General features: G+C 41.3%; 2 protein-coding genes and 1 long non-coding RNA gene across 4 annotated transcripts in view; 1 reads left to right on the top strand and 2 right to left on the bottom strand.

Annotated features, from left to right (window-relative positions):
* LOC113625087 (uncharacterized) overlaps positions 1-12,632 on the bottom strand; it is a 68,968-nt gene extending 56,336 nt beyond the window's left edge. For both annotated transcript variants that reach the window (XR_003434559.1, XR_003434558.1), the window contains exons 1-4: positions 12,516-12,632; positions 5,555-9,717; positions 4,851-4,965; positions 1,428-1,701 (exon numbers count right to left, since the gene is read on the bottom strand). This is a non-coding gene — a long non-coding RNA (uncharacterized LOC113625087). The remainder of the gene's footprint in view (positions 1-1,427; positions 1,702-4,850; positions 4,966-5,554; positions 9,718-12,515) is intronic.
* Positions 189-1,417, top strand: LOC113625086 (olfactory receptor 52E5-like). Its single transcript, XM_027115561.1, is given in 4 exon segments — positions 189-387; positions 390-494; positions 497-1,129; positions 1,132-1,417. Coding segments are annotated over 4 exon segments (978 nt in total). The 5' UTR covers positions 189-194; the 3' UTR covers positions 1,179-1,417.
* Positions 12,633-12,718: 86 nt separating the features above from the next.
* Positions 12,719-14,907, bottom strand: OR56A1 (olfactory receptor family 56 subfamily A member 1). The gene is given in 2 exon segments (XM_027115553.1): positions 12,719-14,131; positions 14,133-14,907. Coding segments are annotated over 2 exon segments (966 nt in total). The 5' UTR covers positions 14,605-14,907; the 3' UTR covers positions 12,719-13,637.
* Between the last annotated feature and the right edge of the window lie 276 nt (positions 14,908-15,183).

Here is a 15,183-nt window from a genome sequence, read left to right as displayed (position 1 = left end):
CTTTGAAGTGAGAGTGTCTTTTTAACTCTGGCTCTTTTTCACTCTCTAGGTCTCCTCTGCTGTATCATGGAATTAAAGAATAGATTTTCTATTCCTCCAGAAACTAGGCAACATGCTCTGAAAGAGGTTATGTTCTCTCGCTGGAAGCAAGAAAACTCCTGCAAAAAATGTGTCTATAACTAATTCCCACAGATATGCTGCACCCCAACAATATACAGTTCCATCCTTCTTCCTTCCTTCTGATAGGGATTCCAAGGCTGGAAAATGTGAACATCTGGATTGGCTCCCCCTTCTTTGCAGTGTATCCAATAACCCTCATGGGAAATGTCACCATCCTGTTTGTGATCCAGACTGAACGCAGCCTCCACCAGCCTATGTTTTACTTCCTGGCATGTTGGCCTGCACTGACCTTGGCCTGTCTACAGCCACCATCCCCAAGATGCTGGGTGTTTTCTGGTTCAATCTCAGGGAGATTGTGTTTGGTGCTTGCATCACAAGATGTACACAATCCATATATGCACTGGCCTGGAGTCTGCGGTGCTGACAGTCGTGGCCATAGACCGATACATTGCTGTCTGCAACCTCCTGAGATACAGCATGATACTCACCAATAAGGTGATAGCCATCCTGGGCACAGTCATCATGGTCCGGACTTTGGTGTGTGTGTCTCCTTTTAGAGTCCTTATCCTAAGCCTTCCTTTCTGTGATGCCCAGATCATCCCCCACACCTATGGTGAACCCCTGGGTTTGGCAAAGTTGGCTTGTGCCAGTATTAAGGTCAGTGCTTTCTATGGCTTGATTGCTTTTTCCATGGGATATATTGACCTTTCTGTGATTGGATTTTCCTATGTCCAAATCCTCAGAGCAGTCTTCTACCTCCCGTCCTGGGATGCCCGCCTCAAGGCACTCAGGACATTTGGCTCCCACGTCTGCTTAATGTTGGCTTTCTACCTGCCAGCACTCTTCTCCTTCATGACACACTGCTTTGGCCACAACATCCCTCATTATATCCCCATACTTCTGGCCAATGTATATGTGGTTTTTCCCCCTGCCCTTAACCCTGGAATCTATGGGGTCAGGACAAAACAGATAAGAGAGCGGGCACTTAGGATGCTTAACCCTAAAAGCTATTGATATTTAACCCCAAGAGGATCTTCCATGATCATTCAGTGGAATGATAAGATCAAAACAGAAGTAAACACTGGAATATTTTTGTTAAAATCCTCTACGTGTAATCCTCTACTACATTTTCCTTATTAGTCATAATGTACACCACATTAGAAGGCAGAGCTCAAAGATTCCAAAATAATCACTCTATTTTTTGCCACAGGAAAAGTACAACAAAAAATTCTCACATTTAAACCCCACTGATACTACAAGAGTCCTAAGGTGAGAAAAAAGTTTGAAAAGGTGGCCCTAGTAACTACCTTAAATACTTTTCTTTCTCATGGGGATTCTCTTCATTCACATGTCAGAAGCTGAAGTCCATGACTATAAAAATGATGAATTTCATGAAAACCAAGCAGGATATAGTGGGAAGAGAAATGCACAATGAGTCATGAGATACAGGTTTAAATTCAGGCTCTGGCCTTGACTGGAAGATGTACGTGAGAATGTCACTTAGACCTCTTTGAGCTTCGGTATCCTTACCAATAAAATAATTCAAAAAAAAAAAAACTGTTGTGAAAATCTTTGCAGCTTCTGAAACATAAAAAGGTTTGACAACAAATAAACACATGTATTTCTAGTGTGGTTGTTACTTCTAGTGCATGTAGATTTAACTTACTAAATCCAATCCTACTATACAGTCACTGATATGAAGTGAGGTCTCCAGCTCCAGATGATCCCATTGCTTGGGGGTCTTTAGGGACTCAGCCCTTAGCTTGGTCAGAGCATTTCATTTAGAAAACTATAAAGCCTGAAGAGTTAAGAGGGCTTTCTCTGGGCTTGAGGACTCAGTGAAACCTCATGCCCTGCGGTTCTCGTTAGGGTGAGCTTCAGGGCAGAATGAAATAGAATGACTGCTGACATAATATAAAGTCATTCTCATTTGAGTATGGAAGCTAGATAGGATATTGATTGATTTCTTTGGGTATTCTAGGAGCTGCAAAAACATGAAGTTGGCTTCTAATTGGAAATGGGACCCTGGCTGAAATTTAAGGTAGAATGAGCAAGGAATATACAAAGAATAGGGCTAAAGTAATAGTAATGTAAACTAAGAGAGGAAGTGAAACAAAAAAATGATACTTTGTGTAAATTTATAAAGAAAAATGACCGAATGATCAGTTTCTAAATAGAAATTACAACATTGACACAAACAAGATTTAGAAAAAAACTAAACAGATCAAAATATGAAGGAAGATGACAAAATAAGTCATTGCAGATTTTCTTCCAAGTAAGATGGTAGACTATGATAACTTTTCATATGTTTCTTATACTATATTAACTGTTTTGCAATACTAAAACACTTGCAAAGCTTTCAAAATTATTTAGAAAATTAACATTATCCTGATGACAAAATCAGAAAATAGAGAAAATACAGATTCTCTAAATCATTGCAAATGGCAACACAATTATCAGAAGCTTGACTCAAAGTGGGTATACACAGGGATAGATGCTACCAATTTGTTATAGGGATTTGTAAAGGATGTAGGGACACCAGCTGTTATTCCTCACAATAACTAGCACAATTTTGGCACATGAAGGGGCTCAGTAAACATTCCTTTACTGATGGTATTGAAGTGCCTAAGTGTAGAGTTGACAGATAGTGTCTACAGTGGATTTCTAGTTCCATAGAAGTCAAGCCCTAACTCTAAGCAGACAAGCTACATACTGAAGGGCGGCTCTCTGCCCTGGTTCTAAGGAGAGAGGCTAAAGAGGACCACACGTTCTCACAGCATTGTCAAGCCCGGTGCAGGTGCTTCAAGGAACTGGACACAATAGGCCTAAGACAGGCTTTGGGATGAGTCTACATACAGATAAAGGAGACAGGGTGGGGGTGGGGGGCAGGATTACTCAAAGAGCCAGATCTTAAAAGGCAGATTCAACTCTGCCATGAAGTTCCAACAGTATTAAAAAACGTCCTAGGGCTTCCCTGGTGGCGCAGTGGTTGAGAGTCCGCCTGCCAATGCAGGGGACGTGGGTTCGTGCCCCGGTCCGGGAAGATCCCACATGCCGCGGAGCGGCTGGGCCCGTGAGCCATGGCTGCTGAGCCTGCGCGTCTGGAGCCTGTGCTCCGCAACGGGAGAGGCCACAACAGTGAGAGGCCCGCGTACCGCCAAAAAAACCCCAAAAACGTCCTATTAGCCCAGTCTTGGTTGGCTAGATTTAGTATTAATTAATGCATTTGAAATTAGTAGACTGTAGATGTTTTGTCAATTTAACTGAGAAAATCTGTTAAGAGTCACTTTGCTATTATAGTCTGACTATGGTCCAACTGTACTGGAAGAAGGTGTATTAAGAACAAGAGAAGGGGAGGGTGGGACCTACCACCTCACTCCCTGGTTTGCAGGTTTGTTGAATTTGCATGAGAAATTTGCATGAGCAACACAGATTCTTTTGAGAAAAAAGATCTGAAACCATTGAACAGTATTCAGGAACAGAGCAAATTTAAATCAAGACCCAGTAGCAAGAGAGAGCAACAGGTTACCTGGGAATTAAATATCTAGAGGAAAAAGAAATCTATCCTGGTGACCAATGCTCAAAACAAAGACCTAAATATTGTTGAGGAAATAAAACTGTGTATTCCACATATCATAAAGTAGAGTTTGGGAGCCTCTTGGTACATAGTCATGTGATATGCTTCAGATATATTCTAAGCATATGGGTGTTAATGATGGGAGCTGTGACCTCAGAGGCCTAGTGTGGGACATCAAGACTGGCAGTCAGGGAGTCTAAACAGCAGGGCATTAATAAGTAAAAAAGTCAGGGAGTAAATAAATGCTTCATTGTTGGCAACTCAACAGTGCCTCCTCGTGGCTATTAACAAGAATAGCAATACTGAAGTGATTCCAGTTAACTTCTGCTTGGTGTCTGAAAGGAAACTGACAACTTTGAAATCAGAAAACTCCTGGGATCTCCAATGCTACTGGAGGGTCAGGGGATAGCTTAAAAAAGAAAATAGTGTACTTCATGATCATAAGGCACGTGGGGATTTTAATGATTAATTTTAAAAATAAAAGATATATAACAGTTTATACTCTGATTTTCTTTTCTCCATTGACATTGAAGAGTCAATATCAAATCCATGACATGAGTCAAGTATTCATAAGGATAGAGTATATCTCAGTATTTTTTTTAATCTCAGTATTTTATAACATATTACATTAGCAATGTTTGACTAAGGACAAATTATATATAATAGTAACATTTATTCATTTCTTCATTTTTCAACCAAAAATTAGTTATCGAGGCCTTTTTGTGTGATTAGCACGGTAGTGGTTAGCATAGGTAGTTACCAAGAAGTAAACTACTTTCAAAGAGATTATGTTCAAAATAGCCCATGAATTATCATTATTCCCAATCTTGCAGATTAGGCAATTGAGCAAAAAGATAAATTACTAATGATCATTTAATTAATAGTGACCAGAGTCAAGAGTGAGACATTAGGCACATTTGCTACATAAATCTATTTTTCCTATTACATTTTCGAGGAGTGAGCTGCATAGTTAGACTTCAACTGGATAGTTTTGTAGTTTTCTAAAGTTTTTCAGGCTCCAGATTGTAAATAACAAAGGCAGAGCCCTACGCAACCCAACATATATTGAATTAGTCAATGCAAGTAAAGTTAGTTTCTACCACAAAGATATCACAGTAACAATGTAATAGAAGTTTACTTCTCATCCACATACCATTCCAATGAATGTGGGCTTTGTTTCACATCAGCATTTAGAGACCCATGTTTCTTTCATTAGTTGGCTCCTTCATGTTCTTGTCCCTTACAGACTGCCACTGGTTCTTCTGAATCTGTCAGGCAAGTGAAGGGAGAGAATGTGCAAGATTTTGTAGGAGGTTGTAGGGACTCAATCTGGGAGAGATTTACATCATTTTCTCTGTCATTCCATTGGCCAGAAACTTCACATAAATCTAGCTGGAGACAACAGGTGACTAAATATTTATTTCTCCAGAGAAATTATATGAGAGACCCTCACATGTAAAACATACGTAACCTCTTCCCAAATGAGGCTAAGCGAACTGTCATCTAGCCACTATATGCAGCATAGAGTCCAAGATCTCCAGGAGTGTGTGGTCATTTCCATGAGGTCCTGATGTGGTTTCTCTTGGACGAGCCATCTTCCTCCTACTACCACATGTTTAATGGTGGAGCAGAAACTGAATACCAGTCAAAAAGATTCCCAGTTGAAGTGAAACATGGAATACATTTAACAAGAACTTGTCAGTGGTAATTCTGGAATACTTTGGGGGCAGGCCTTGCAATACTTTTATCTCCTGACAGTAGAATAAGTTCCCTGACTGGGTCCTGAATATGACTCTGGGAGAATCTCTCCTGGCCATTGTTTTCTATGTCTCTTTTTCTGCATATGTGGGATTGTACCTTCTTCAATGTCCCCCATTGCCTTATATGAAGCAGACATTGGAGAATGTGACTTCTTTTGCAGATACTACATATGGAGACTGCTTCATGTCTGTAAAATATTAAAAATTATTTTAATTTTTAATCAAAAGCATTTTTAAAAGCCTAGCTCATGTTTCTTTGGCAACGAACCCTCTCGAAACTTAACAAGGATTTTCTTAGGTAAAATTTATTTTTTTTTCCTTTTTTTAATGTCTTTTTGCTTTCCCCATGCCACTGCTTTTCTACATAATTGTGTCTACCTAAGGCTATCAGACTTTAGTAGGACAGCTATCCACATAACGTAGTCTCTTCTCAGGGATGCTTTCTATGAGTCTTTGTTACTTAAAGGCATTCTAAATCTTTCTCTTAACCTTTGACTTCCCAAGTACTAGGAAAATTCTTCAAGGCTTTATATTTATGGCCTTTATGTATTATGATTCATTTCTGCTTGAAAACCAGCTAATTTTCTGCTAACCTCATTTATTTCTCATAATAACTTGTCAAGTGAAATCAACAATCTCAAACACACATAATTATTTTGAATTCTTTCAACCTTTTCCCTAGAATTGCCATTTAGTAGACAGGTCAACTTGTTAGGTGATCTTTCTAGCACTGGACGTCAATTTTCTCATTGTCTGCAGCCTTAGTTAGAATAACCTTCCAGCTATCAAAAAATCAATTCCAATTTGTCAGTGTTTTAACACAAAACAATTTTATATTTTTTAATAACTTCCAGTCCAATGCAATGTGGAAGGGGAAAGCTCTCTTCCTTGCAGTCACTCAGTGTCCTAGCCTCCTCCACTGTGTGGTTCCACCATTTTCCATGGGTTCGTGTCTTCCAGTGGATTATCTGCAACTAAGCAGAGGAGGCGGATAGAGTGCAGAGGGCATCAAGGAGGTGGTAAAAGCCATTCCTGGAAGAGCTGCATGCCATTCCCTTGGACAGGCTTAGTCTTATAGCCTCACACAATTGTAGGTATGTCTGAAAATGTAAATTTATTTGTGTTTACGAGGAAAAAGAATACTGTTCGGAAAAATTAGCCTCGACTCTATCATATATATACATTGATTGCCAAGCTACAATCCAACTTGTGGAGTGAGAATGGTGAGAAGTGGTAGGAGAACCTCTGGAGGTTTCTGTGGTCCTCCTGGTCTCTCTGAGACACTGTCTGCCCTAGAGACTGATCTACATCTTGTTTGCCTCTTACAGATGTTTTATTAAATAATTCACCATCTTTTATTTTAGACTCATAAGAGAGAGAGGCAAAGGGACACTTTTAGATCACTTCCATGTTTTCCATTGATTCCCCATCACCTGTGGTAAGAAGGAAGAGAAGGCACTGGCTGGAACGTCGGTAAGCTGCATCTCAGGGATAGAAGTTCAATGGATGGAATGCAGGGATTTGAATCCTTCCCCAGACCCAGTCCCCTGCCCAGGACCATCTAAATGTATTCCTGAGACCTGCCTTGCCATTCTGCCATGGTGACATCAGGAGTCCCGTATATGATTCAAACAAGCAATGATTTTCTACTCAGCCTTTGAGTTTATGCAGTTTGTTGTCTGTCAGGAGGCACTGTTGTTGGGACATAATTGGGAAGGCAGACTAGAGGAGTCAATATTCTAGGGACAAACAGACCTTGGTGAATTTCCTCAACAAAGTCACTGAATCTATGACATTTACTTGGATGTTTATAATAGAATTAAGAACTGTGTCCTGCTTGAGAAATAGGCTGAGCCTTTTCTTAGACACATACTTCTGAAAAAGTAAATATTGATTTGTCTGTAGATTAAGTCAAAGGAGGGTATTTATGGGTCCATGTGTCTTGCTTCCTCACGGCTGAGGTGAGAGCAGTCTCCTTGACTTCCCAGATACACTACTGACTTAAAAGGAGTCTGAGAAGTTCTGTACTACATTTCTCCAGCCAACTAGTATCAGCAAGAAGATATTTCTGAGATTTTTTTTCCTGTTGTGGGAAAATACTACCTTGCTTAGTATCATCACTTCACTTTCCTTTTGCAGCAAAGTCTTTTTTTCCTAGCCAAATGGATTGCTTAGTTCACCAAATAATAAACATGTTATAATGATCACTATGCCTCATTCTTCCTACTCTCCACTGAGTGATAGATTGATCAATATGCCATATACTCTTGGGAAAGAGCCTCCAGACACTCACTTTCAGTGTAAAGAGGCTTGGATTTTAAGTGTGGAAGCCAGGTTTAGTATCCTGGCTGGGCTATTGCCAGCTGTATGAATTGAGCAGTTAAACTCCCCATATTTCAGTTTCATTGTCTAAAACACTGAGAAAAGTAATTATTTCACTGACTTTTTAATTTAATTATGTACATACATAAAAACATTAATTTTTTTTTCTTTTGCGGTACGCAAAATATGTAATGGGAGAAAGAGGATGATTGGTCCAAGAGGAACCACATCAGGATGGAGATGACCACACACTCCTGTAGATCTTGGACTCTGCTGCATACAGTGACTAGATGAGAGTTTGGGTAGTCTCACTTGGGAAGAGGTTATGAACGTTTTACATGTGAGAGTCTCTCTTTTGTCATTTCTCTTAAGAAATAAATAGTCACCTGGCCTCTCCTCTAGGCAGCTAGATTTATGTGAGGATTCTGGTCAATGGAATGATAGAGAAAATGATGTAAATCTCTCCCAGATTGGCCCCTGAAACATCCCACAAGATCCTGCACTTTCTCTCCCTTCACTGTGTGACAGCCAGATTCAAAAGGACCTGTGGAGGTCTCAAAGGGTAATGTGGAATACCCACATCTGATAGAAGCATAGGTCCCTAAATGTTGACATGAAGCAAAGCCCACATGCACTGAAATCAGGATGTGGATGAGAAGTAAACTTATACTATGCTAAGTTCCTGTGATACCTTTATTGTAGTAACTAACTTTACGTGTATTTACTAATTCAATACATGACGGGTTTTGATGTGCACTATCTATATCTATAATCTGGAACATGAAAAACTTCAGAAAACTACAAATCTATCTAATTGAAGTCAAAAAGTGTAGCTCAATCCCTAGACAATACAATAGGAAAAGTAGATTTAGTAGCAAATATGCCTAATTTATCTCTTTTCATCCTTGTCCCTGTTAGTTGAATGACCATTAGAATTTTATCTTTTTACTCAGTTGCCTAGCCTGCAAAATTGGGAATAATGATAATTCATGGGCTATTTTGACCGTAATCTCTCTGAAAGTAGTTTACCTCTTGGTAATATCTATGCTAATCACTACTGTGCTCATCACACATAAAGCACTCAATAACTAAATTTTAGATGCGCAGATGAAGAAATAAATAAATGTTGTTATTACATACAGTCCTTAGCAAAATACTACTAATATAACATCTTATTAAATATAATAATACAATATACCCTTGTGAATACCTGATTCATGCTATTGATTTGACATTGTTTTTAAATGTCACTGAAAAAAAGGAAACCAGAAGAAAAAAGGAAACCAGAGAATAAATTATATCCCTTTTATTTTTAAAATTAATCATTCAGCTCCCCATGTGCTTATGAGCAGGAAGTACAGTATTTTCTTCTTGAAGCTACTCACTACCACTCCCCCTGAGTGTTGGAACGCCAGTTTTTCAGAGTTGTCAGTCCCCTTTCAGAAACAAGCAGAGGTTGAGACCTAAAGTATTGCTATTCCTACTTATAGCCACAGGGCAGCAATACTGACATGTCAGCAACAAAGCGTTTCTCTCCGCCTTGCAGTAACGCCATCCTGTTTAGACTCCCTGGCTGCACAGCCTTGAGGTTCCACAGTCTGCCTCTGAGGTCACAGCTCTCATCCTTCACACCCGTATGCTTAGAATATATCCCAAAGCACAGTAGAGTATCAGATGACTATGTACTAAGAGGTCCCCAAACTCCACTGTGGAAAACGTAGTTTTGTTCTCTCAGCAATACTTCGGTCTTTGTTATGGGCATTGGTCACCAGCATAGACTCCCTTTTTCCTCCAGATAATTTAATTCCAGGGAACTTGTTGCTCTCTCTTGCCACTGCATCTTTATTTAAATCTGCTCTGATCCTGAATAGCAGTGTTCAGTGGTTTCAGATCTTCTTTCTCAAAAGGCTCTGTGTTCCTCATGCAAATGTGACTAACCTGCAAACCCGGGGAGTAAAGTAAGTGGCCTTAGTAGGTCACTTCTCCCCCCTTCTCGTGTTCTTAGTGCACCCCTTCCAGGACAGTTGGATGATAGTCAGCCTATTGTAGCACCGTGATTCTTCATAGATCTCAGTTAAACTGAGAAAATATCTGTATCCCACCATTTTATTTATTTTATTTTTTCTTTCAGTTTTATTGAGATATAATTGACCTACAGCACTTATAAGTTTAAGTTATACATATGTTGTGAAATGACTACCACAAGAGTTTCGTTAATATCCAACATCTCATATAGGTACCAAAAAGAAGAAAAAGAAAAATGCTTTTTTCCTGTGATGAGAACTTTTAGGGTCTACTCTCTTAGCAACTTTCAAATATACCTTAACTAGAGTCATCATGCTGGACATTGCATCTTTGATACTTATTTATAACTGGAAGTTTGTACATTTATACCCCACCAACTTAAAATGCCTTCAGTTTATGCTAATTCATTCTATCCACTCAAGACAGTGTTCAGAGATCTCTACTAAGCACGTTTTTTAATGCTATGGGAACTTCACAGCAGAGTTGTGTCTGCCATTCAAGACTGGGCTCTTTGACTATCCTGTTCCTCCATCCCCTTTTTCTACATGTAGATTCACCCCAAAGCCTACCTTAGGACCACTGTGTCCCATTCCTTGAACCACCTGCACTGTGCTTGACAATTCTGTGAGAAACTGTGGTCCTCTTAACTTCTCTCCTTAGAACCAGAGCAGAGAGCCACCCTTATGTACATGGCATATCTGTTTGTGCCCTGCTTCTATGAAACTAGAGATGCACTGTAGACACTGTCAACTCTTGACTTATCACTTCAGTCTCGTAAATAAGGGGATGTTCACTGAGCCCCTGGATGTGCAAAAATTGTGCTAGTTACTGTGAGGAATGACAACTGGTGTGTTGGTCCCTACATCCTTACAAATCCCTACAACAAGTTGGTAGTATCTATCCCCGTGTGCTCCCAGTTTGAGTCAAGCTTCTCATAATTATGTCAGCTGTTTGCATTGATCTAGAGAAGCCTAGCTGAGGAATTAAGACCCGAATTCTGTCCAACTAACAGACTCTTATTTGAGTTCTTTCTGGGTTTGCAGTTGGGAAAGCATAACAAAGGTAGAGAAAGCACTCCTACAGACCAACAGAGTAGACCAGATGTTTGAAAATATTCCTTGACAATATGTACCATATTCCTATGAATTATATTCTTTCTGTTAGATCTTTTTTTAAAACTCATTTTTATAATCATCCACGGAAGGCTCTTACGAAAATTAAATGTTATCATGTACAAACACTGGTATATTGCAAGTGTTCAAAATATTTGAGCTTTTAATTTCATGATTATTACTATAATTATTATCAATATATAAGGACACTGAGATTATTAGTATCATTAGGCAAGTGGTATTGAAGTTGGCCCTTCTGTCCTCTGAGGGACAGTAGGAGATGGTGGTGCATAAAATTCTTCCGGCAACCATGAGATGGAGAGAATTCCTATTAAAGAATTTCTTTTTAAAAAAATGATAAATACTGAATCATACCTGTGGCTCTGCCTTGAGTAAATAAGAAGCATGTCTGAGGGCATTAAGAGCCCCTTCTTGTAGGGAAATGGATGTCATTTTTCTTTCCCACTGTTATTGAGTGTGGCTTTAGAAGAATCTGCCCCTGGAACCCACATCAGCATTGAGTTGCAGTTACTTTAATCCCCACAGGGTGGGGCAGTTGATCTCCATTCCTGTTGCCGGCTTAATGCCAAATTCTTTCCTAACTATGAAAGCTGCCCCTATAGCATTATGTCACATCTCTTTTTTTGTCTGCACCAGAGGACTTGATTCTGTCTCTGTCTCACTGGGAGGCATGCTGTACTGCAGAGTTCTGCTATAGCTGTCCTTCATGTGGTACTAAGTTTTCAGACTCAAGCAATCGGAGCTGTGCCAATAATTAACTCTTGTCTCTCAGCCCTAGTCCCTCCCAGCCAAACATCTTGTGATGCTGGGACTTAGACTATAGGGCCCTTGGCCAGCCGGCTCCCTCTTAGTTTCCACCTACAGAGAGCAACAGAGAAAGACTGAAGGGTTGAAGCAGAGGAGGGGATATTTGGTCCCTCCTGTCTCTTCCTCTCGTCGGTTTCTCTCAGCAATGACTCTTCCTCCTGGCAGTGGAATTGGTTGTAGCCTCCAGGATTGGTTGGTTGGTTGGTTGGTTGGGTTTTGGATTTTGTTTGGGTTTGGGTTTGGGTTTTGTTTGGGCTTTAGAACTTCCGGGATCAAATCAGCCTCACTGAACTCCCTAAGAGATACCGCCAGCAGGATAGAGTCCTACCTCAGAGGTCTCAGTCCAGGCTGTAAGGGCACATCCTCGGAGGTCCTGTGACACTAGTAGCATTCAGAGGCAGCACTCGTCCTCAGAGTTGTGAGAGTAGTTCAACGAGCCCACCACCAACCTGTTGCCTCCTAATGACCAAATGCTTCCCAAGTATAAGGTTCTTTTTTTTTTTAATGACCAGTGTTTTTTGGTTTTTGTTTTTGGTCACACCACGCAGCATATGGGATCTTAGTTCCCCAACCAGGGATCAAACCTGTGACCCCTGCAGTGGAAGTGTGGAGTCCTAACCACTGGACCACCAAGGAATTCCAAGTATAAGGTTCTTCCTGCAGGTACTATCTCTGTGTTACCTCAGCATCCCCCTCCATTTGTTTTTTTTTGGTTTTTTTTTTTTTTTTTTGGTTTTCAAGTCTGCAATACTTATTTAATCAAGTGCTTACCTTAAATTCTCTAAAAATAGCCAGTGGTGGGGCTTCCCTGGTGGCACAGTGGTTGAGAGTCCGCCTGCCGATGCAGAGGACACGGGTTTGTGCCCCGGTCCGGGAAGATCCCACATGCCACGGTGTGGCTAGGCCCATGAGCCATGGCCGCTGAGCCTGCGCGTCCGGAGCCTGTGCTCTGCAAAAGGGTGAGGCCACAACAGTGAGAGGCCCGCGTACCGCAAAAAAAATAAATAAATAAAAAGTAAATAAATTTAAAAAAATTAAAATAGCCAGTGGGATTTATTTTCTCCTGACTGGACCCACTGTTACCCAGAAACCTGACACTGTGCTGTGTCTTCCCACCTTCAACTAGAGCTCTTGGGAAGAGTCAACAAGTAAGACTTGACTTTCAGTTCACTGCATGTGCAGCTTAAACACGTGGAGAAGTGGTCAACACACTGACCTGATTTCCCAATTTTTACCCCATTGGTATCCCCCCTCCATACCCCTCTCTCAACCTGTATCCTCATTCTCTAGACTCCCTGAAGGTTGTGAGGCTGTGTAGGACATAGTAGGAGGCTGGCATTGCTTTATATTATTATGAGTGCTCTTTCCCTTTGGTCCTGCAGATGCTTTGTCAGATAGGACTCTGCCTTCTCTGAGAACCCCCTGGCTCTCAAAATAGTAGGTACAAGCAGGAAACACCTATGGACATCCAGAAGGACAAAACACAGGCAAAGGAGAGTAGGGTAGAGGCCTGGTCTCCAGCTTCAATTGCACAAGAAGGGGCATTTCTCTAGAAAGACACCAGGCTGTAGAGCCTAGATTTTAATCTCTGCTCTATCACTTCCCAGATATATGATCTCCAGCAGTTTGTTCTCTTAAAATTATATTTTTTCTGCTATGTAAAATAGAAGTAATAGTACCTACAAGAACGTTGTGAAGATTAATTTACTTCACTATAATTGCCCAGGCTCAAAGCAATTACTCAAGAAAAATGAGTTTCTTCCTCTTGCCTACCCCATCCTGAAATAGGTAAGAATAAAGGAAGAAACCTGGGTCAGGCTTTTCTCTAGCTCACGTCTGGGCAAAATCACTGAGAAGGAAGGGGAGAGAGAATTAGAAATCTATTTTACATATTCACATCCCTCTCTGCAGCAATTTCTGAATTCCTTGTTTTATCTCTTTGGTTTGAACCCCATATACAATAGGGTTCAAGGCAAGGGATATGAAGTGGTGAAGAACATTGAGCAGAATCAGGGTGTCCACGGGGATGCTCTTTCTGGCCACATGTGTCAACACCACAACCAGCAGGACGGTGCTGAAGAAGAGGATGAGGATGGCGTGGGAGCCACACATGCTCAGAGCCTTGACTGCAGCCCCCTCAGCCTTGAACTTGAGCACAGCTCTTAGGATGAAGATGTAGGAGATGAAGATGAGGATGAAATCTGAGCCTAGTAAGGTCCAACCAGCTACAGATTGGTAGATTCTGTTCAGGGTGAAATTGTCACAGGAGAGCTGGACACAGGTTGGCACAGATGCAGTTCGCAATGACATTTTTCCCACAGTAGAGGAGCTAGGCAGGGAGAATGGGAATAGGTACAGTGAGGAGGGCATTTCGTATGACAACGAAGACACTAACCTTGGCCACAAAGTGGTTAGTGATGATGGATGGGTATCTCAGTGGATGGCAGATGGCCACATAGCGGTCATAGGCCATGACCATGAGTGTGCAGGACTCCATGGCGAGGAAATTATTCATGATGAACATCTGGAGGAAACAGGCAGAGAAGCTGATGGATCTGAGGTCAAATCAGAAGATCGCCAGGACCCTGGGGATGGCAGTGAGGCAGAGCACCATGCCCAGGAGGGAGGGCAGGCTGAGCAGGTAGTACATGGGCTCGTGCAGAGAGGCCTCCAGCTGGATGGTGATCAGGAGGGTGGCACTGGCCCCCATGGCCAGAATGAAGAGGAGGCTGAGGGACAGGGACAGCCAGTGCTGCCAACTCTGATAGCTGGGGAAGCAGATGAGGAGGAATTCAGAGACCGGAGCTGTGGAGTCGTTGCTGGGTGATGCCATCCAATGAATCTTCAGCTGAGAAGTCATTTCTTGACTATTTTCTTGGGCAGATACAAGAGGTAATTTTATCTAATTGACTTCAAGAATAACAATAGGTAGTAACCTTACAATATTAAAAATGTTCAACAAATTAATTCAGTATGGTACCAGTGTAAGAAAAGCAAAACAATAGCATAATGTAGAAGTTGCTTTCTCAATGAAAATTTTGACAAGCACGGGACCAACTTGTCAGCTAAGCAGAAGTTTAATAACATGAGAATATGAATGGCCATTAAACTTTTTTTTTTTTTTTTTTTTTTTGCAGTACATGGGCCTCTCACTGCTGTGGCCTCTCCCGTTGCAGAGCACAGACTCTGGACGCACAGGCTCAGCGGCCATGGCTTACGGGCCCAGCCGCTCCGCGGCATGTGGGATCTTCCCGGACCGGGGCACGAACCTGTGTCCCCTGAATCGGCAAGCGGACTCTCAACCACTGCGCCACCAGGGAAGCCCCAGGAAGCCCCACCACTAAGCTTTTTTAAAAGGGTATCATTAGTGATCTGAACATGACTAATTCATTGGACTGGTGGCAATAGAAACCAGAATGAAAGGAGTTGAAGATTTCTT

The sequence above is a fragment of the Aethalodelphis obliquidens genome, unplaced genomic scaffold (assembly GCF_003676395.1).
Source record: "Aethalodelphis obliquidens isolate GAN/ISIS:26980383/991018 unplaced genomic scaffold, ASM367639v1 scaffold14, whole genome shotgun sequence".
Taxonomy (NCBI): Eukaryota; Metazoa; Chordata; class Mammalia; order Artiodactyla; family Delphinidae; genus Aethalodelphis; species Aethalodelphis obliquidens.
Note: the sequence above shows the minus strand (reverse complement) of the source record. Positions and strands in the feature narration are given on the sequence as shown.